Here is a 21785-nt window from a genome sequence, read left to right as displayed (position 1 = left end):
ACCCGCCTTTAAGGTCCTAGGTCATTGGTTGACCTTCCAGGTCAGATCAATGACCAAAAAGTCGGGAAAATCGGGACCTGTTAGAAAGTCGTAAAGTGTGGTTGCTAAGGGGTTTGTCAGGGTGTTGATAACGAATGTTGTGTTAGTTTTGATCAAAGATGATGTCTGTAAGCTAAGCATTTAGACCAGGTCGGGTCAGGTCAAGTCAGGTCAACCAGTAGGGGTCGTGATGGGTATTCGTAGTACGTGTCAACCGCCTCTGACAGCTTCGTAACATGTTACGAACACACCAAAACTACTTCGTAAATGTTCAAATGGTTGCTAAATTCGAGTTCAGCTCCAAAAACTAGCCTAGAAACATGTTAACCCGCGCCCCGCTGGGCTATTCAGCCATACGCGCCCTGCTGGGGGGGGGGGGCAGATTCTGCCCCCCCCCTGTCTAACTTCCGAACCGATGGTCGTAGAAAGACGGGGAAAACGGCAATCGAAAGCTCTCAACAAGGCGGATCTTAAGAGCCCAAATTTTGTTGCTTAAGTAGGTCAGAGGTCAGGTCAAGGTCAGGTCAAGGGTACAAAATGCAAGTTTCTACAATATGTAGTGCATCGCCGCACGTTCTCCGACGCGGCGCGGCACTACCGCCGCTGGCGACTGGCGAGCGCTCTGACGCGGGGCGGCGCCACCGTCGACCTCAACGTGGCGCTGCTGTCGCAACTGACGCAAGGCGCAGGTTCAGCGATATCCGCCAGATGGCTCTGCTCCACTTGTTCATTTACTATGTCCGATTTATTAATGTTTTAGAAATGTATGTTCGTGTGTGTGTATCATAATGTTCATCGTCGTGTGGGCATTCACGCACTCTTCTAGAAAGTATCTCTCGCTCTGATATACGTTTTCTCACTGCTTTGTACTGTCCTTAACTTTGCCAAAACGAACTATGGTTTCATCGTTGTGTTCACTACATAGCTTGCTCATGCTGTTTCTAATACATCGCTATCCTTGGCCGATCTAAGTGTTTGGGGGAGACGGCTCCACATCAGGGAACTTCCCAGCCCGTCGTTGTGTGGAATCCCAAGTTGCGAATCCCAAACACTGGAACGGCTTCATCCGGCTTAGAGCACGACTCGCCACGGCACCAGCCACAAAGATGTAGTGCATCGCCGCACGTTCTCCGACGCGGCGCGGCACTACCGCCGCTGGCGACTGGCGAGCGCTCTGACGCGGGGCGGCGCCACCGTCGACCTCAACGTGGCGCTGCTGTCGCAACTGACGCAAGGCGCAGGTTCAGCGATATCCGCCAGATGGCTCTGCTCCACTTGTTCATTTACTATGTCCGATTTATTAATGTTTTAGAAATGTATGTTCGTGTGTGTGTATCATAATGTTCATCGTCGTGTGGGCATTCACGCACTCTTCTAGAAAGTATCTCTCGCTCTGATATACGTTTTCTCACTGCTTTGTACTGTCCTTAACTTTGCCAAAACGAACTATGGTTTCATCGTTGTGTTCACTACATAGCTTGCTCATGCTGTTTCTAATACATCGCTATCCTTGGCCGATCTAAGTGTTTGGGGGAGACGGCTCCACATCAGGGAACTTCCCAGCCCGTCGTTGTGTGGAATCCCAAGTTGCGAATCCCAAACACTGGAACGGCTTCATCCGGCTTAGAGCACGACTCGCCACGGCACCAGCCACAAATGGTGACCCCGACGTGATCGGTAGCTCAAGAAGTCATCGTCTCCGCCTCGGCAAGAAGAGGTCATCTTTGACCTGGCCTCCCCATCGCCTCGGCAAGAATGGGTGATCTTCACCCGGCTTCCGCTGCCGCGAACAGTGAATAGTGCGCTGGTGACGTGGCCTAGCCTCAGCGCAACGAGCGCCCAACGCAGTGCAGCGCAGCGAGCGCCAACGCAGTGCAGCGCAACGAGCGCCCAACGCAGTGCAGCGCAGCGAGCGCCAACGCAGTGCAGCGCAACGAGCGCCAGCACAGTGAGCGCGGCGAGCGCCTAGTGATTACCGACAGTCTTTCAGTGTGCCTCTAGTGTTAGTGTTTGCTGTATATAGTGACTATGCCGTCACCCATCGAGCCGGAGGGTGCCGCCCAGGACGCGCCGACGCGGCCATTCGCGTCGTTCCGGCTGCCGGCCTACGCACCTGAAGAAGCCGAGCTCTGGCTGGTGCAGGTCGAGTGTGCCTTCGCCGTCGCCGGCATCACGGATGACCACGACAAGTTCCGGCTGCTGGTGGCCAACCTGCCGGTGCATGTCGCTTCACAAGTTCGAGACGTGATAACAGCCGAGACCGGCTCGTTCTCAGAACTAAAAGGGGCCCTGAGCACGCGCCTGGCCCAGTCGCGCGCCTCACGCCTCGAGGCACTCCTCCGCGACCACCAGCTGGGCGACAGGAGACCCACGCAGCTGTTGCGCAGCATGCAGCACATGCTGGGCAGCGCGGGCCACGACCTCGGCCTTCTCAGGACGCTGTTCCTGCAGCGCCTGCCGCCGACGACCCGCGCCGCCCTCGCGCTGCTGCCGGAGGACACTGGTATTGACGACCTGGCCAGCGCGGCCGACCGATTCCAGGAGGCCTCTGGCGGTGCCGCCGTGACTGCTGTCTGCACGCCGACGGCCGGCGTCGCTGCCGCCTGTGGCCCGCCGGCCAGCCCTGGGGTCACGCTCGCCCCGCCGGCCAGCGCGGTGGCCGCCGCCGGACCGCCCGCCGCCTGCGGGTGCGGTAACTCCGGCATGGCCGCTGCCGTCACCGCCCTCACCGCTGCGGTAGCACGCATCGAGGCCGTGTTCCAGCGGGGCGGTGCCGACGCTCCTCGGCGTGGCCGCTCCCGCTCCCGTCCGCGCCGACCCGCACCTGCCTCGTCTGGCAGTTCTCAACCGGCATCGGTGACACCTGATGAAGGGTACTGCTGGTACCACCAGAAGTACGGCGCGGAGGCCCACCGCTGCAGACCGCCGTGCTCCTGGTCGGGAAACTAGCCCGCCTGTCCGCGCTAGCGCCAGCGGAGACGGGCCGGCCAACACTGGCGCCCCTCTTCTATGTCACCGACCTTGCCCGGAACTGGCGGTTCCTCGTCGACACCGGCGCACAGGTGAGTGTCGTCCCACCACGAGTCGTGGCCGACGGCACCACCGTGCAGCAGCCCGACGCGCCTCGACTGGAAGCAGCCAACGGCACAGAGATCAAGCTCCATGGCGTTATTTCGACTTCGGTGCGTTTCGGAACAGTGGACTACCCATGGACATTCATGGTCGCCGACGTATCGATGCCGATCTTGGGAGCGGACTTCCTCGCCCATCATCGTCTGCTGGTGGACATGCGCCGTCAGCTCCTCCAGGCTGAACACGGCACGACGTGCGCCGTGGGAACCCGAGCCGACATCGGCTCCGTCGGTGTGCGCATGTGCCCACTCTCGCAGACTTGTTTAGAGAGTTCCCTCGAGTGACGGCCACATCTGCGCAACTCCTGCCCGTGCGCCATAACGTCACTCACCACATCGTGACACGTGGACCTCCTCGTGTGGGGCACCCTCGGCGTTTGCCGCCCGACCGCCTCCGCATCGCCCGTCAGGAGTTCGACAAGCTGATCAGCCTCGGGGTCGCCCGCCCATCCAAGAGCAGCTGGGCGTCGCCCCTCCACATGGAGCCTAAGAAGGAGCCCGGACAGTGGCGCCCGTGCGGCGACTACCGCGCCCTGAACGCCGCCACCGTCCCGGACCGGTATCCCATACCGTTCCTGCAGGACTTCTCCGCGAACCTGCACGGCTGTACCATCTTCTCGAAGATCGACCTCGTCCGCGCGTACCATCAGATCCCGGTCGAACCCGCTGATATCCCGAAGACGGCCATCGTCACACCGTTCGGGCTATTCGAGATGCAGCGGATGAGCTTCGGTCTTCGCAACGCCAGTCAGACATTCCAGCGCTTCATAGACGAGGTGATGCGCGGGCTGACGTGCTGCTACGTGTACATCGACGACATCCTCATCGCCAGCACGTCCGTCGAGCAGCACCGCCGTCACCTCCGTCAGGTACTGGAACGTCTCGACAAGTTCGGCGTCACGATCAACCCAAAGAAGTGCGTGCTGGGCGTCAACCGTATCAGCTTCCTCGGTCACGATGTGTCCCCGGACGGCATCGCCCCGCTGCCGGAGAAGGTCGCCGCAGTCCAGGAGTTTCCGCAGCCGACCACGCAACGCCAACTGCGTAGGTTCATCGGCCTGGTGACCTACTATCACCGGTTCCTGCCTGGTGCTGCCGGCCTCCTCCGACCACTTCACCGCCTGCTGGACCAGAAACGCAAACGCGCGGCGCCGGTGGAGTGGACGCCAACCGGTGAGGACGCCTTCCAACGCGTGAAGGCTGCCCTGGCTCAGGCCACGCAGCTCGCGCACCCCACTCCCGGCGCAGCGCTGAGTCTGCAGGTCGATGCCTCTGACACCGGCGTCGGCGCTGTCCTGCAGCAACACTCGCACGGGACCTGGACGCCGCTGGCTTTCTTCTCGAAGTCACTCCAACCAGCAGAGACACGCTACAGCACCTTCGGCCGCGAACTGCTCGGGGCGTATCTGGCGGTCAAGCACTTCCGGCACACTCTGGAAGGCCGCCAGTTCGCCATCTTCACCGACCACAAGGCCCTCGTGTCGGCAGTCTCGTCCGGGTCAGCCAGCTACTCGCCGAGGGAGATCCGGCACCTGGACTTCATCTCCCAGTTCACCACCGACATCAGGCACGTGCCTGGGAAAGAAAACGCAGCTGCGGACGCTCTGAGTCGAACAGTGGCGATGCTCTCAGCACCGTGCCCGCCAGTCGACGACTTCGACAAGCTCGCAGCCTGCCAGCTAGAGGACGAAGAGCTGGCGCGCTTCCGCTCGACAGAGCACGGGCTCAAACTCAGAGACGCCCGGCTCCCCAGCGGCCGCACGCTGGTCATCGACGAGTCCCAGGGTGTACCGCGGCCGTGGATCCCGGCACCGCTCCGGCGCGCCTACTTCCGGCACGTGCACGATCTGGCCCACCCGGGAGTGCGCGCCACCGTCGACCTGGTCACGCGGCGGTTCGTGTGGCCGTCGGTGAAGAAGGACGCCGCACTCTGGGCGCGCACCTGCGTCCCGTGCCAGCGCACCAAAGTCCACCGGCACACGACAGCGCCGCCCGCATCGTTCCCGCCACCTGCCGACAGGTTTCGACAAGTGCACGCCGACCTGGTCGGCCCGCTGCCGCCGTCTGAGGGCTACTCGTATCTTCTGACGGTGGTGGACCGGTACATCTGCTGGCCGGAGGCGATCCCGCTGCGTGGCATCACGGCGCGAGAGGTCGCCCGGGCGCTGATCTCCGGCTGGATCTCTCGGTTCGGCGTCCCGGACGAGATCATCACCGACCGGGGCAGCCAATTCGAGTCGGCGCTCTGGGCTGAGCTGTCCACTCTCCTGGGCTGCGCGCGGCGCCGGACCACCGCGTACCACCCCCAGGCCAACGGGATGGTGGAGCGCCTGCACCGGCAGCTTAAGGCCGCGCTGCGCGCCGCCGCGCCCGCCCGCTGGACGGAGGCTCTTCCTTTGGCGCTGCTCGGAATCCGCTCGGCGCTCAAACAAGACCTGGGCTGCAGCACTGCCGAGTTGGTGTACGGAGCGCCGCTCCGCCTACCTGGTGAACTCATCACCCCGTCCGCCACCGCGCCTCCTACGCCGGAATCATTCGCCGCCGAGCTTCAGCGCACCATGGCGGCACTGCGCCCGACGGCACCACGACCAGCACCAAGCGCGCCGTCGTACGTGCCGCGCGCGCTGGACCACGCCTCGCACGTGTTCGTGCGCCACGACGCAGTGAAGCCGCCGCTTGCACCGCGTTATGACGGACCATACAAGGTGCTACACAGATCGGCGAAGACGGTCACTGTGGACCGAGGCGGTCGTTCAGACGTTATCTCCATCGACCGAGTCAAACCGGCGCACTTGGAACGGCCCCCGCCTGCTCCAACTCCGACAGCATCGCCGTCTGCGGTCCAGGACACGGCGCGTTCCGCCGACTCGGCAACACCGGCCTCCGGCCCAGAGCTCCTCCTGCCAGTGCCTCGCGCACCGAAGCCGCCGCTTCCGCCACCGCGTGGCGACCTGCCGCTACAGCCGCCGCCTCCGCCCGCGCCCCCACCGCCGTGCCTACGGACGACCCGCTCCGGCCGTGCTGTACGGCCACCAACGCGTTTTCTTAACGTCACGTTCGCAGTGCCGTCTCTAGGGGGAGGGTGATGTAGTGCATCGCCGCACGTTCTCCGACGCGGCGCGGCACTACCGCCGCTGGCGACTGGCGAGCGCTCTGACGCGGGGCGGCGCCACCGTCGACCTCAACGTGGCGCTGCTGTCGCAACTGACGCAAGGCGCAGGTTCAGCGATATCCGCCAGATGGCTCTGCTCCACTTGTTCATTTACTATGTCCGATTTATTAATGTTTTAGAAATGTATGTTCGTGTGTGTGTATCATAATGTTCATCGTCGTGTGGGCATTCACGCACTCTTCTAGAAAGTATCTCTCGCTCTGATATACGTTTTCTCACTGCTTTGTACTGTCCTTAACTTTGCCAAAACGAACTATGGTTTCATCGTTGTGTTCACTACATAGCTTGCTCATGCTGTTTCTAATACATCGCTATCCTTGGCCGATCTAAGTGTTTGGGGGAGACGGCTCCACATCAGGGAACTTCCCAGCCCGTCGTTGTGTGGAATCCCAAGTTGCGAATCCCAAACACTGGAACGGCTTCATCCGGCTTAGAGCACGACTCGCCACGGCACCAGCCACAAATATCGGCCTTGCACCGTAGTTGCCGAAGAATGGACTGAGACTGATTGCCCAAAACGTGTTCTTAGACTTCCCAGACAATATTCGTTGCATAAAATGTCATTCAAAGGTCAAGGTCAAGGTCAGGTCAGGTCAGGTCAGGTCACCAAAAACAAAATATAGAAATAGGCATGTGCGACACATGTTTTATGGGTCATTTTACTCATATAATTCAATAGGCACACTCAATAAGTGATGTGGACCACCTCTGGATGAATTTCAGGTCAAGGTCAGGTCAAGGTCAGGTCAAGTGAGGTCAAATTTTGAAGTTGGTTGTTAAGGCCTAAAAAGGTGTCTATCTGATGTAGTTTTTCACGGCAAATCGAATGGTGCTATTTTTGTTTCCGTACGAGGTCTAGAACTTCCAAAAAGTTCATTTTTCAAAATTTTTGTGTGTCGTGACGTCATAAAATTTTGAATAACTCCCACATTTTTGAACGGATTCTTCTAAAAATTGGTATGTAGGTGCACATAGACCACTTCTCTAACATATATTCCGGTTTTTTCGATAAACTCAAAATTTTGGATTTTATAATTATTTTCCCAAAAAAGTCAGTTTTTTGAAAAAATTTGGGCCAAAATCAAAATTTTTAAAAAACTGAGATAACCATTTGATAGACAAAGTAGAATCACGTATAACCTTTTTTGTTACGTCTTGATTCCTTTAAAAATGAAGATGTTAGCGGCGTTTGAAATTTTGCCGTTTTTGAGGCGAAAATGGCGAACATGACGTCACTAAAACGTCAATTTCTCAAAAATTTTCCGACGGATTTCGCTCAGATTTTCAGGGATCGTGTGAAATTGATGTATGATAAGGTACTGTAAGTTTAACGTCGCTGGCGTAACGCGTTTAGAAGTTATTGACGAAAAACGGGAGGGGGCAGATTCTGCCCCCCCCCCCAGCGGGGCGCGGGTTTAGCTCGAAAAAGTGAACCGAGGTCACCAAAGGTCAATGACCTGACCTGACCTTCAGGTGACCTTGACATCCACCCAAGTCCACGGGAGCAACATCAAAGCACATGTTTGAACGTTTGAAACCACGAGAAGCTTGCAAACGCGCGGCTAATGCGAGCCGACACACGCCGAATCGCAATTCCGGCCAAACATGGCCTCGAGAAATAAGTCACTGGTCAAAGGTCACTTGGGTCAGGGTCATGAAATTTTCAGGGTAGGGTAGGTGTAAAATTGATCAACTCGAGGGTACTGAAAGTTTCGTTGCGATTGGCAGCTTTTTGCGCGAGTTAATCGCGAAAAACCATGGGGGTCCATCCGACCCCCCTACACATGCGAGGGATAATTCGTATACTAAACCCCTTAGTAAAACGTGATGGCATTATAGAGTTCACTGTGGCATACGCTGCTTTGCGCGCAACATCTGCCGCACTAATAGGATGCTAAATTGATGCTTTTAAATTACCGGGGTTACATGAGCAAGTAAATGCGTATCAGGAACGGATTTTCCTATTCGCTCACCATTGTAGTCCGTTTGTAATGCGTATTAACTCTGCTCATGTAACCCCGAGCAATGATCACAGAAACAGTGGAGGTCCCAAAAACTAAACAAAATTGAAAGTGAAATTTGGTAGATACCTATTCCTTTTTGCTCTTTCTGTGCCGAGGGACATCACTGTTATGACTTATGCCAATTCGTCTTTTTTAACCCTCGCCCGCACATGCGGGGGGAGGGATTGCCACACCCAGCTGCTCTGCACTAAATATTTTTTAAAGGTAGAAGCCTGTTTTTTTTATACAGCATGTCCCAGAATTGACCGAACACTGTTTATCAGTGCATAAGATAAGGGAAAAACAATTGCAGTTTTTTTCTTTTTATCGTCCGTTAGGTATAGCCAGTAAGGGGAACTTCGAAATGGCACATTCAATAGACACGCTAGCTACAACATTAGCCGACAATTGTAGCTAACAAATGCCAGACGATGCTGGCTTCAGTCGTTACGGGTCTCCCGAACACATTGCCCCAACAGACGGTAGGTAAATAACTTTTGAAAATACCCATCTCCAATTTTAGTGTTTTCTGGACCAAAATTTTGCGAGGAATCCGATGGTGTTGTCCCCGAAATCTGAAAAATTTCCATTTTGAAGATAGCACCTATTTTTTGAAAAGTAAATATTCGTCATGCATAAAATTCAAATAAATTGAAAATATAATGAGTGAATATTTGTAACAGCACAAGAACGTGTCGAACATGAATTATTGATATAGTGTAGCTGCGATGATACTATATCTGCTCATACATGTGCATAAACTAGTACATTAACCCTCGCCGGCCGAGAAGGGGTGGGGTGGGTGCCTCCTCATAGGGTTTTTCGCGATAGCTCAAAACACGCTGAGGATAGACAGCTGAAACCCGGTATACTTAATCTTTTAATCAAGCTGGATCTTTTGACACCAACCGCCCTTTCAGGTCAGGTCAGGTCACTGGCCTATGACGTCATAAATGAACCTCTGCACGGTCCTCAGATGTTGCAACTTTGCAACGCCCTCAGTGCCAGAGGAACTTTCACAGGAAGATGAAACTTACAGGACGTAGTATCCTCCAGAGGTCTCACAACTTGTATATCTCGGATTTTTGCTAAAGTCACATGAGGTCAGTTCTGTCACGTGACCTCGCCATTGTAAGTCAATGTGGGAAATATGAAAACTGTAATTTTGGCGCCGGAAATGATCTAAAACTGTCCCAAGCACATGAAATCGTGGTTTCATGCACTCATTGTAAAGTCCGATCATGAAACCACGATTTCATGTGCTTGGGATAGTTTTAGATCATTTCCGGCGCCAAAATAACAGTTATCATATTTCCCCCATTGACTTATAATGGTGCAGGTCACGTGACAGAACTGACCTCATGTGACACTTATGTTAAATCCGAGATATATAAGTTGTGAGACCTCTGAAGGATACTACGTCCTGTACAGTATATCTAAAAAGTATGTCCCCTGGTTTGGCTCTCCCACAGGAGGCGAATCGGTAACTTGGCTGAATCCCAGTTGCGGCACCCGGCCGCCAGGGTCGCTGCCGCGCGAGCGGCCTTGACCGCTCGCATGTCATTGGCAGTTCGGTCCCTCCCCATCTATACCGAGGTTGGGAGGGGAGAAGAGGGGAAGAGAGGGGAGGGAGCGGCATCCGCTCGGCACTGGGCGATACCTGGCTGACCCCGCGCTCCCTCGCTGACCTTTGTCCTGCCCTCAGGCGAAGACCGACTTCCTGGCCTGTAGCGGCCCAGCGGAAAACCGAGCTCGCGGGGCGCGACTCCATTGGCCCAATCTTATAAATGGAATGCTGTCGTATTCACGGCATTAGATAATATTAATAGTGATAGGTACTAGCAGTGGATGTGGTAAAATACAGTCCAAAACAAACGAAAGCACACGATTCGTGCATAATGCGCCCTCCCATTCAAATAAGCCCGCCCACTTCGATAGATGGTGTAGTTTCTTAGGGCGTAAAAGATGCAAAACACTACCTTTTTTTTTAGCTCGGCCACTGAGACCGACAATACCTATACAATTGACTGAAATGCATGAAAACCATTTTGCATTTAGGTAATAGCCGTTTTCTGCGCCCAAACTTTAGCCAGTGACGCCCTGTCCATTCTAAAGCGTTTATAAGATTGGTCCCAGCACCCGATTTTATATGAGGAAGTCGTTTAAAAAGCATCTTATTTCTAACGAATTTATTATTATACTTTTACAGGACGTCTATAGAGCTTTGACTTTTACATTTCTTCCTCGTTCAGGAGAAACGTTTTACCTAACCCTCACCGGACCTTCAGGTTTTCTGAATACCGAGGGGGCGTTGGGGGTTGGAAGTGAGGAAACAACCCCCTTCGCCGATTCGCCCCTAATTGAGCTAGAGCCTCACGAAAGAAACGATCGTGTGCGTCGTTACGAAATGCAGCGATTGGTCTCCGATTTAAGGACCAGGGTCAGCCGATGACTTCGGAGGTCAGGTCAAGTGGCCCAAGGCACAGGTTCGGTTTTTGGTAAATAACTTCGCTAAAAATGATCGCAGATCCGCGATTTTAGCAGCATCGTGTTTGTCTAGCTCAGCGTGTCGAATGGTATACCTTTTCTTCGGGTGAGATCAACTTAACCCTCGCCCGTATAGAGGGGGGGTCGAACGGACCCCCTCCTTCGGTTTTTCGCGAATAACTCGCGTAAAAAGCAGCCGATCGCGACGAAACTTTCAGTACCCTCGCGTTAATCAATTTTACACCCACCCTGAAATTGTCATGACCTTGACCTTAATGACCTTTGACCTACGACCTACTTTTCGAGACCATGTTTGGCCGGAATCGCGATTCGGCGTATGTCGGCTCGCATTAGCGGCGCGTTTGCAGTCTTATTGTGGTTTTAAGCGTTCAAACATGGGATATGATGTTGCTTCCATGCATTAGGGTGGGTGTCAAGGTCACCGGAAAGTCAGGTCAGGTCATTGACCTTTGATGACCTCGGTTCACCTTTTCGAGTTTTACATGTTTCTAGGCCAGTTTTAGGAGCTGAATTCGAATTTAACAGCCATATGAACATTTACGAAGTAGTTTTGGTGCCCTCGTAACTTGTTGCGAAGCTGTCAGAGGCGGTTGCCACCTACTACGAATACCCTTACTGGTTGACCTGACCTGACCTGACCCGACCTGGCCTAAATGCATAAAGACATCATCTGTGATCAAAACTAGCATGATATTCGTGATCAGCACCCCGAAAACCCCATAGCAGCCACGCTTTACGACTTTCTAACAGGTCCCGATTTTCCCGACTTTTGGGTCATTGGCCTGACCTGGAAAGTCAACCGATGACCTAGGACCTTAAAATTGGGTATCATCGACGTCCTCTCGTCACGGCCAACACGCTCGTTTTTTCCGCGAAGCTCTAGCTCGATCAGGGGCGAAACGGCAAGGGGGGTCCAACGGACCCCCCCCCCCCCCCTTATACGTTTGCGGCTGGAAAAACACCAATACGGGCGAGAGTTAAGGTGTTAACCTCGGGTCAAGGTCAGGTCACAGCCCGTCAGGTCACGAAGCTGGTCAAAGGCGGTCATATTGCATATCAATCGATTCGGTAGGTCTTTTCATGTCCATTAGTGGCTTTATCGACTCGGTAGCTTTAGTTGATCGGGAGTTATTGACGAAAAACTGATAGCCTTAGTTACGTGATAAATGACGTCACGCAAGATCAACAAAGCAAAATTGAAGCATCAGACCTTGCAAGGAGCGCATGAAATCACGATTTCGTGTGCTTGAGAATTTGAGATAGTTGTATATCATTTCCGGACCAAACTAGCAATTTCCATATTCCCCTGACTTTTAATGGTGAGAGACCGACCTGATCTCAGGCGACCCTTCAGAAAATCCGAGATATACATTTAAACAAGCTGTGAGGCCTCTCGATCATACCATAAGGTCCTGTAAGTTTCATCTCCCTATGAAAGCTCTGCACTGAGGGCGTTGCGAAGTTGGAACATTTTAGGACTGTGCACACAGTCCTAAAATGTTCATTTTAGGACAGTTTAGGACAGTTTCACACAGTTCATTTTAGGACTGCTCATTTATGACGTCATAGATCAGTGACCTGACTTGACTTAAAAATGCGGTTGGCGTAAAAAATTCGACTTATCAAATCCTGACTAAAAAAAAATCGACTTATAATCCGGTTAATCAAATCCCGACCATGTTTTTACCTGGCCATTAATGTTCTAGCCTTACAGGTGATTGTTTGAACGCGGAAGATGCTGAATCTCGGTTAACCCCATACTTATCGTATGATAAAGAACGTCAGTGTTAGAAAGTTAATTAACAATTTTATTTAGGACAGTTTAATTCAAGTGGGTATAATCCGACTTGACAATTTACTAGGAGGGTTTTGCAGCGCTATTAGTTCGGCATGTAATTATAAATCATTGCTAATTGCGATCCGGATATCGTTATTCAATGCTGGCCTTTGCGTCCTCAGAAAAGTTGTTTATAGTCATGAAGGCTTGCATTGACCCATACTTTCCATTTTTCAGCACCATTATTCGCCGTAGTTGACCAGGTGTTTTTCTTCAGCTCTCCCCTGAATCCTTTGGCTTAGACCTGGCGTATCACACGTGCATCGCAAGACGCACCTACCACACACAAATTCATGATCCCCACGAACCCACATCAGCGTCCGTTCGCTTGGTGTGTGACCCCTTGACCTTTGGCCGCGTCAACGCCAGCTTGCTGGAGCACCCCTCCCTACACGCGCTGCCCCGCCCGCTCCCCTCCCTCTCCCCCCCCCCCCCCCCCGGGGTCGTGTCACGAAGGTTCGGGCTTACGCTACTACCGGCCGCTGCGCAGCTGTCACCTAGCGCTTGGGAATGTGTGGTCTGGTGCGGATTCAGCCAACTACCGGCTCGCGAACCAGCGCCACGTAGTGGCGACGGTACATTCTTTTTAGACATACTGTACAGTCTCTGCCACTACTGTCAGATACCGTACCTGTGCCGCTCGGCGCCTCCGGCGGTGACCGGTCGGCGGGCCGGGACTGGCCGGCCGGGCGGGCGAGGAGGACGGGCAGTCGCTCCCTGGACGCACGGTAGATAAAAATACTAGGTAACGCCGAGAATTTCCTTCAACATGGACCCTATTGGTTCACATTCCTGGCATTCCATTAGCAGCATTTACATTTTCAAAATCGATAACTACACTACAGAATTCGCCCAAACTGGCAAAAAAGCCGCATCTTTTGATTTCATTGGTGAATTATTTATCTCTTGCCCATCTAAATTTTACTTACGCAGAAAAGTAATTAAAATCAGGCACTCAAAAAGCCTTTTTGCCAGCGTCGATTTCGTGAAATCCAAAGATTGGGTTGATGATATTAGGACACTCGTAAATTCAAAATCGCTCAGAGATTTCAATAAGGTACAACAATCCCCTCAAATAAGATGTTAAGGTTAATTAAAATGCGGAAAACCCTGGGCCACCCTCAGCCATCACCTCCTATTTTCCAGTATTTCAGCTATTTTCTTCGCTAAAGAGGTCTTGCTTTGATGATTTTTTTACTTCCACAAAATCCTCAGTTATTGATTATTCCAGCTATATGGTCAGTAACCACTCAGTTAGATGTTATCGGCTATAACTGACCCTTTCTTACAAAAATTTTGCTATGAAAAAAAAAATGATAAGTACTAAGGAATGCGCCCAGTTTCGAGACCATGGGCTTCCGTTTGATATTTTCTCAGCTGAATCTAAATAAAATACTAGAAACAATTTTAACTGCCTTGACGTTTTACCAAAGATTAGATGTTAAGGAATCACAAATTGGAAATAAAATATTATAGAATTTTGTCGGCCGTAGGGAAAGCATGCTTCTATTGTTTTGGAGCTGCGTCTCGTGCGTCTCGTGTGCGTCATTTCCGCCGCACCGCCAAAACATGAGAAGTGGGGAGGGGGTCACGAAGCTATCAATTATAATTAAATTAACTCGTTATCAGGTGAGACAGAAGTTGAATTTCGTGTTTGAAATCAGATATGTATTCATATCAGTTGAACTTTGAAATATTTTTCCATTGGTTGTGGCAATTGTGCTTGCTGTTGCGTGAAATAATAGGTATGCCTGGTTACATCGCATTTTTGACTAGGCTCTAGCTTATTTATTTTGTGATAATTTCCATGCAGTGATCTTCGCATATTTAGAGGGGATCATTCTGTAAATTGTTCAGCACCATTGCCATCTTTTGCAAGATAATGGATGAAGCCAAGGCCCTAAAAACAGATGGAGCTTGCAACGATCTCTATGTAAACACGGCTATTGTCCTTTTAGCAGCACCAAAAAAAAAAAAACAAACAATACAAACAAAGAAGGCAAATGTAAAGATAAAGTCCTAAGAAGATTTCAAGGATAATGTTATTCATATTCTTACATTATTTAACATCCGGAATCCTAAAATGATACTTACGTGTCTCGCAAATAAAAGAAAAACAATCAAACCTGACCTTACCTTACCTAATTACCTATATCCTACCAACCTACAACCTACAACCTAACAACCTAAACCTAACAACCTAAAACATACAAATCTACAACCTAAACTAACCTAAAACCTGAAATTTCTGTTGTTGCATATCAACAGTGTCACAATTGTAGTTAGGACTTCATGTTGACAAATACCAGAAAGAAAATAATAGCCGACAATGTCCTACATTTTACCAGCTAGTACAAGAATTAGAAATGATATTATTTTTGAGAAGTGCTTTAGCTTGTGATGTAACATCCAAATATAAATAGGTATGCGCCCCCATATGAGGGTGCATATTTGGCTTCACATGGCTCAGGCAACATCTCCATAATGGCCATTCTTTGTATGACACCCACACTGAAAGTGCATCTTTGCTGTAGTTATTGCTGACATGCATTCTCATGTTTGCAGGACAATCTCCTATCATTTATGAAGAAACCAGGGTTATTTTGAAAATATATCACTCAGAAAAAGCAGCAAGCCTATAATTCTGGCCAGTTATCAATGGGTAAGTTTATTAATAAGCAAAGGTTTCCTCTCTTTCTTCAAACACATGAATGTCAGTGAGGTCAGCCTTCTGGTGGTACAAAAGGAAGCAGCCACTAAATATTTACAAACTTTTGGTTGTGCTTTGCATTGTTATCATTTTCATTTAGAAGCACATGTTCACATTGCTCATTGTCATCTCAGTAAATATGAATTGCTTTAAAACATCAAATTTGAGTCAGTTAGTTGTGCAATCAGCATAAAAGGTTCATGCAGTTGAAAATATGAAAAATTGTTGACTTTCCTGGATATGGTTAAGTCATCAACAATGACTTGAGCCTGGAGTACTTGGGTGGCCAGTGGTGTTGGGTTGCTGTGAGCACGTGCTATTCTTTATTATTGCAAATAATACTGAATGTATACAATATATGTTGTATGGTGCTCCATTATTCTTATTAAGCCCAATGTTAACTTTTTTGTTCTGTGTGGAATCAATGCAGGTTGTATTTTTAGTCATGACAAGGTTCACTGGCAATTGACTTCAGTGTGCATACCTTTTGAAACCACTTTTGTTTGTTTGTTTTCAGATTAGAGAAATGAGCTTATCAAACAGCACGAATCCACGATGCTGGCGGTCTAGGCCAGTAGCCAGCTTCAGCTTCTGGCGATGGAAGGGGCCTTCGGCTGATGCAAGACAGCCCTGGCCCCTGCCAGCCTGCCCCGCCACTGGTGACGAGCGCTAGCGCGTCAGCGACCGCCCGAGCGACTCTGATCATCAAGCTGTGCAAGTAATGCTCTACCTGCTGATCTACCACCGAGGGCTCCGCGCCGGCCGCATCCGAAGGAGGATGCGCCATGTACTGCGCAGCCGAGGAGACCTACTGGCCACTCGTGAGGCCTACAATCTGCATGACCATCGAGTACGTCCGAGGCGCTCTTTCTCCCAAGCCACCTGGGTATGGACGGACGGGCAGGCTGACGCAAGAGTCCGCAGCGGAGGGGCCGGGGCCTTGGCCAGCTCTGCACCAGCTAGAGCGCGGAGATGGCTGCGCTCCGCTCAGCCATCAGCGCGACCACCTGTGGCACCTGAGCGCCCCGGTCGTCTTTTGCACAGGCTCCCAGGCGGCGCTCGCGACACTGAGGGAGGGCCCAGCCACACAGAAAACCTCGATGGGCGCCGCCGTGTGGACGGGGCTGGCAGTCCTGTTCCGCCAATTCCACCTGCAATTGATGCCGTCCCATTCCGGCATAGATGGTAACAAGCGCGCCGACCAGGCCGCTAAGGAGCCTCGAGCGCGAGCCTCGAGCGCGGAGGCGGCCCCGCTCCCCCAGGCGACAGTCCCGGGGGATGTTGGCACTGCCCACCGCGCGGCCATCAGATTGGCCCGCCACTGTGCCACCGCCGCCTGGCCGGACATTTGGTGCCAGTTTCTGATGGGGGGGGGGCTGCCTGCCGCCGCTAGCGGTTGCGGAGTACCGAGCATCGGCTGCCGATCTCTACCGGCTTCGTACGGGCCAGTGGTTGGGCTTCCGCCAGTATCTTCACTGTATTTCACTGTATAGAACAGAACCCTACTGACGAACGCCGCCAGCGCTCCGACATCGACTCCCCCCCCCCCTCCCCCATCACCTATTCTTTCGGTGCCCGGCCCTCATATGACGGAGCCTCCGTCGATTCGGCACCGTCTTCCTGAGCCCCGAGGCGGTCCGTGAGCCGTGAGGACGAAGAGGTGGCGGCCCTGACGACCGCCGTGAGAAACCTCGAGAGCTGTACCATTACGCCGCGGTAGCGGCTGGAGGAAGCAACGACAACAACACTGAAGGTCACAGCCGCCGCGTGGTCCCGTGCGGCGGCGTGCTGGCTGATCGTAAAATGCCCACGCCGCGCGGCGGTCCTGGCAGTGGTGGACCGGGCTGTGGTCCAGTCGTAGCCCGACTAATGTTCAGATTGGCGAGATCTGCTAAATGCCGCCGCGCGCCGTCCGTGCTCCGTGACCGGGACCTCGTCCGCCCACTCCCTCTCCGAGCTGACTGATACGCCGATGATACTGCCACCCTCAGCGCCGGCGCGACGATCCAGACAGCACTAGCTGCAGCTCAGCACTCGGCGGACCTCATGGTGGGGTGGGCGGCGCGCAACAAGATGACGATCGCCAGCCAGAAAACGCAGATAATGGTGTTGTCCCAATGGAGCCGGGACGCCAAAGATGCCGTCATCAAGGTATCGGACGTTCCTGTCCGTGCGACCTCCACCATCAAGCTGCTTGGGGTCACGTTTGTTTGACAGGCTGCTCCATTTTGGAGAGCACTGCACCAACCTCAAGAGGAAGGCTCGCCCTCGCACCACCCAGCTGCGCAAGCTCACAGGACACTCCTGGGGACTTCAGGAGCACCACCTACGCGCGGTGGCCAACGGCTACGTCCGCGGCGCCATCGAATATGCGGCGGCCGCGTGGCTCCCCGCAGCATCCCGCTCCCACCTGGAGCTGGTGGACCGGGAGCTGCGCGCAGCGGCCCGCGCCGTGACGGGGTGCCCCAGGTCAGCGCCGACCCACGCTCTCATGGCGGAGGCCGGCCTGCCCACCGCGGAAATGCGACGCGCCACCCTCGCGACGAGGTTGCTGGCGCGCGCATCCGCACTACCCGCCGGAGATCCGCTCCGGGAGCTCGCCGAAGCCTCACGTCCCTGCCGACTCCGCAACATCACAGGATGGCGCGACGAGGGCAGACGGACGCTGGACGCCCTGGGCGTCACCGCCTCCCAGGTGGAACCCATGGTCGTTGCACAGCTCCCTCCGTGGACCTCAAGTGAGGGGATCACGATTTCCTGTGCCGTTCCGCCCGACTGCGTCCGTAGCGCCGGCGACCAGGCTCGCCGCGCGGCAGCGGAGGCCATGCTGGCCGACCTCCCCGGAGCAGAGCGGGCGACGTGGGTGTGGTCTGACGGCTTGGCGGAGGGAGGCACCGTGCGAGGAGGGGGCGGCGCCCTGATCGTCCTCCCCGCCGGAGCCCAGTGGACGGTCAAGACCCCCGCCGGCGCCCTATGCTCCAGCACCAGAGCTGAGCTGGTGGCCCTCCGTGCTGCCCTGGAGGAGATTGCCGAATCAGACCTCACACCGGACCAGGACACTCACCCGGACACCATCATCGTCTGCCTCGACTCCAGGGCGGCACAACAGACAGTGGATGCGGGACCGGCGGCGCAGACGAGCCAGCTAGGCGACGCTATCTGGCGGCTCCTAATGCAGCTGGCCAACCGCGGTCGCCGTCTCCACCTCCAGTGGGTCCCGGCCCACTGTGGTCTGCCGGGCAACGAGCGGGCCGACATGCTGGCGATGGAGGCTGCCGAACTCGAGCAGACCAACGCCCCCCCCCCCTGGATGTCAAGAGCATCACCCGCGCCGCCGCCAGGTCTGCGCGCCGATCATGGCAGGAGAGCCTGCCCGGCGGCTGGTACCGCTCTATCTTCCCGGATCGGACCCTGCCTGCACCGGTGCGACTCGACAGCAGAGAGGCAGCGGTGGATATTCACCAGCTACGGGCCGGCCACTGGAGCGTATCAACACAGTACCTCCACCGCATCGGCCGCCGGCCGACCCCCGACTGCCCCGGCTGCATGGACACCGCCTGCCCTGCCGCTCGGTGTCTAGTGTGCGGGGAGGAGGCGGACACCCCGCAGCACGTCTTGCTGCGCTGCCTGTGCCTGTGCGGGGCCCACCTGTGGCTGGCGCGATGTCTGCCCCGATATGCTGATTACTCGACGTGCCCCGCTCCTCGATGGAGCATGTATGGACTGCCTCATTGCCGACTACTGGCAATCCTTGAGTCCTAATTGTCCCCTAGACAGAGGGCTGCCGTTGGGGACCGGGGTCGCGTTATGCTCCTGCTGCTAAATTAACAGGCCACAGGGTTACTGTTAAAATGGAGTGGTTGCTGGATAGCGTAGGACATATCGGGCTTAAATAATATTTATGAGATCTGCGCTAGGAGCAACATTTTTACTCGTGCCAACAATCATTCGATGCGTCAGGTACAATTATGTTGTTGACTGAATTGAATGTGTGTAAGGATATGTATGAGTTGTACTCGTAATTTTATTGTGTCCTGTATTTGTTCATGAGTTGTGTGAGGGTCAGTGAACTCTCTCCTGCGTGGCCTTAGTGATCCGAACCGGGTTTTTGACGTTCAATAAACGACCAATGATCTATATGGATTTATTTCTACTTGTGAAACTGTGTCACATTACCTGCGTATAATAAATGCAGTGTGAAGAGACATGGTTTGCTCGAATGAGTATTAAACGGAGGCGTGGGTTGCGCTCGCCAGGGCTGGAAAAAGTGTTTCGGTGGCTGTCGTCCAAAGGAAAACGGGCTTATTTGGTTGTCAACTCAAGATGTCTAACCCGCGCCCCGCTGAGGGTCCTTGATTTCCACGCCCTGCTCGGGAGGGGGGGGGGGGGTCAAGCACCCCGCCCTTTTAACTCGGATCCTGGGTCACGTAGTGACAAGCAGTAAACGGAATTCGAAAGAACGTCCAAAATAAGGGCGAAAATATGACATTCGTTTTATAGGCTAAGTCAAAGGTCAGGTCACCGGAGGTCATGAAAGATATTGCCTTTCAACATTTTTTTTTTTTAAACACCGGCGCACAACTCGGGAACTTATTATATAGAGCTGTACAGCGCCGCGGAAAAGATTAGACAGCCCTTTTGACCCTTTAGGTGACCCTTCGACGGTGCCACTGCAGTCGACGTCCACTCACCTTTGAACAAAACGTGCTCAAGTCGGTAGTTACACTTCAGTCGTGCAGACGCCACGGACCCTGCGTGCGAATATATTATAATTCCGCTCCTTTTTTATAGCGCAGGGCGCTCAGCCGTCAGGCTCAATTGTCCGACGATCCGTGTTCCTCGACCTCGGAAGTCCTGAGCCACCATATCCTCGTGGGCATGACATGGCGTGCCCTCCCCTCGGCCTCACCAAAACATTTACTGGCACTGACACGGTCCCACTCAAGATGTCCCGCCGCGGACCTACCCCCAGGCGCCACCGGGGTGGGTTTTGACGTCACAAAAGGAGCCCCGGTGGATTAGAGGGGACGCTAACTGGCCGCCGGCCGGGGGCGGCGCTGAAGGGTGCGGGCAGGGGCCGGCCGAGTCCTGGAATGTACTAGATTTGCCAGACACGTGCTGCCAGCGGACAACCACGGCGACCACTTGGTATGCCATTGGTCGTCTTTATGAGGGTCGCCGATCGGCCGTCCGAACGATGGTCGAACGACGCAGTATATACTAAATAGCTACGGGGAGTTGGAATATGTCTGCAGATATAACCAGGAAATTTTCCATCGGGATGCCGCCGCGTACGGGAGGTAACGGACTCGAGAACTGCGAGTCGATGTGATAGGGACAGAGAATGGTTTGCGTGGGCAGAGGTGATTGGGTTGCGTGGGCAGAGGCGGATGGATTGTGCGCTTCTAACCGCACTAAGCGGAAGGACTAATCAGTTCAGGCGCTGCGCATGGTCGCCATAAGATCGTCTTCTCGGTTGTCGTCGACAACGACAAAACGATACAATTTTTCACCCCTGGCGCTCGCTACCTTCAATCACTGGCTGACTGATCCTAGTTTGGTTATTGTGAGGACATTGCTTAAGACTTCCTGGATTTCTAAAACATATCTGATTTCCCGATCGGAAAATGTTAATGTTTCGCCACTGGTTTCAATGGAGTATACACGAGTTCACAAATGGAGTTCGGGTACGCGGCGCTTCACCGTAGGAATCACAACAGTTTCCTTTTCGTCATATATTCTAAAATCGAAACCTTCCCAAGAATCAAACCGTTTGGAGTCATGGCGTAGCAATATCTTCGGGCTATGTATAGGTATTGTAGATGTTCTTCGTGACCGGTGCTTATCCAAACTCTGGCTTTCAATCAGAAATGAAGTTGCGAATGCACATCAAAATAGATAAACGACTAAAATATCGACTCTTCTTATTATGAAAGTAATAATCTGTTACTTAATCTCAATAGTAGTTCAAGCATTCGGATCCATTCTTGTGGCATGTGATGATAGTAGGTATTATTTACTAGCCACGACTAACCATGGAAAAAAGTGAACCAAGGCATCCCCAAAGTCTGATCTAAAATTATTTTTATTATTTTTCTTCTTTTAGAATGTAGATAATAAAATTTGTAAATGTGGTTAAGTAAAAAGAAAATTATCTATATGTCAATTTAAATAAACAACTCAAAAAATCCAACACTTCTAACTCCATTTCCCAAAAATATAATTTACTAGCCACGACTTACTCCGTACAGTAAGAAAAACAAGGTGTACCCGTAGATGACGCAGTTCAAAAGCAGCAAACACATAATCAGTTGGCGTTGTTTTCCCGTTGAAAATGCTCACGGTGCCCGCCTGCCTGGACGTGTTGCTGACCACTAGCCCGCGC

At 53.1% G+C, this 21785-nt stretch overlaps 2 protein-coding genes across 2 annotated transcripts; both read left to right on the top strand.

Annotated features, from left to right (window-relative positions):
* Positions 1 to 2067: 2067 nt before the first annotated feature.
* On the top strand, positions 2068 to 2988 carry LOC122393689. Its single transcript, XM_043389928.1, has one exon. It carries the CDS (start codon positions 2068 to 2070, stop codon positions 2986 to 2988), a length of 921 nt encoding a protein of 306 aa, XP_043245863.1.
* An 11281-nt stretch (positions 2989 to 14269) lies between these two features.
* LOC122393703 lies at positions 14270 to 19603 on the top strand. Its single transcript, XM_043389948.1, has 3 exons — positions 14270 to 14319; positions 15256 to 15352; positions 15918 to 19603. Exon 3 carries the CDS (start codon positions 17538 to 17540, stop codon positions 18978 to 18980), a length of 1443 nt encoding a protein of 480 aa, XP_043245883.1. The 5' UTR covers positions 14270 to 14319; positions 15256 to 15352; positions 15918 to 17537; the 3' UTR covers positions 18981 to 19603.
* Positions 19604 to 21785: the final 2182 nt, after the last annotated feature.

Source organism: Amphibalanus amphitrite, unplaced genomic scaffold (genome assembly GCF_019059575.1).
Source record: "Amphibalanus amphitrite isolate SeventyFive unplaced genomic scaffold, NRLGWU_Aamphi_draft 000548F_arrow, whole genome shotgun sequence".
NCBI lineage: Eukaryota > Metazoa > Arthropoda > Thecostraca > Balanomorpha > Balanidae > Amphibalanus > Amphibalanus amphitrite.
This window is presented reverse-complemented; position numbering and strand designations above follow the sequence as displayed.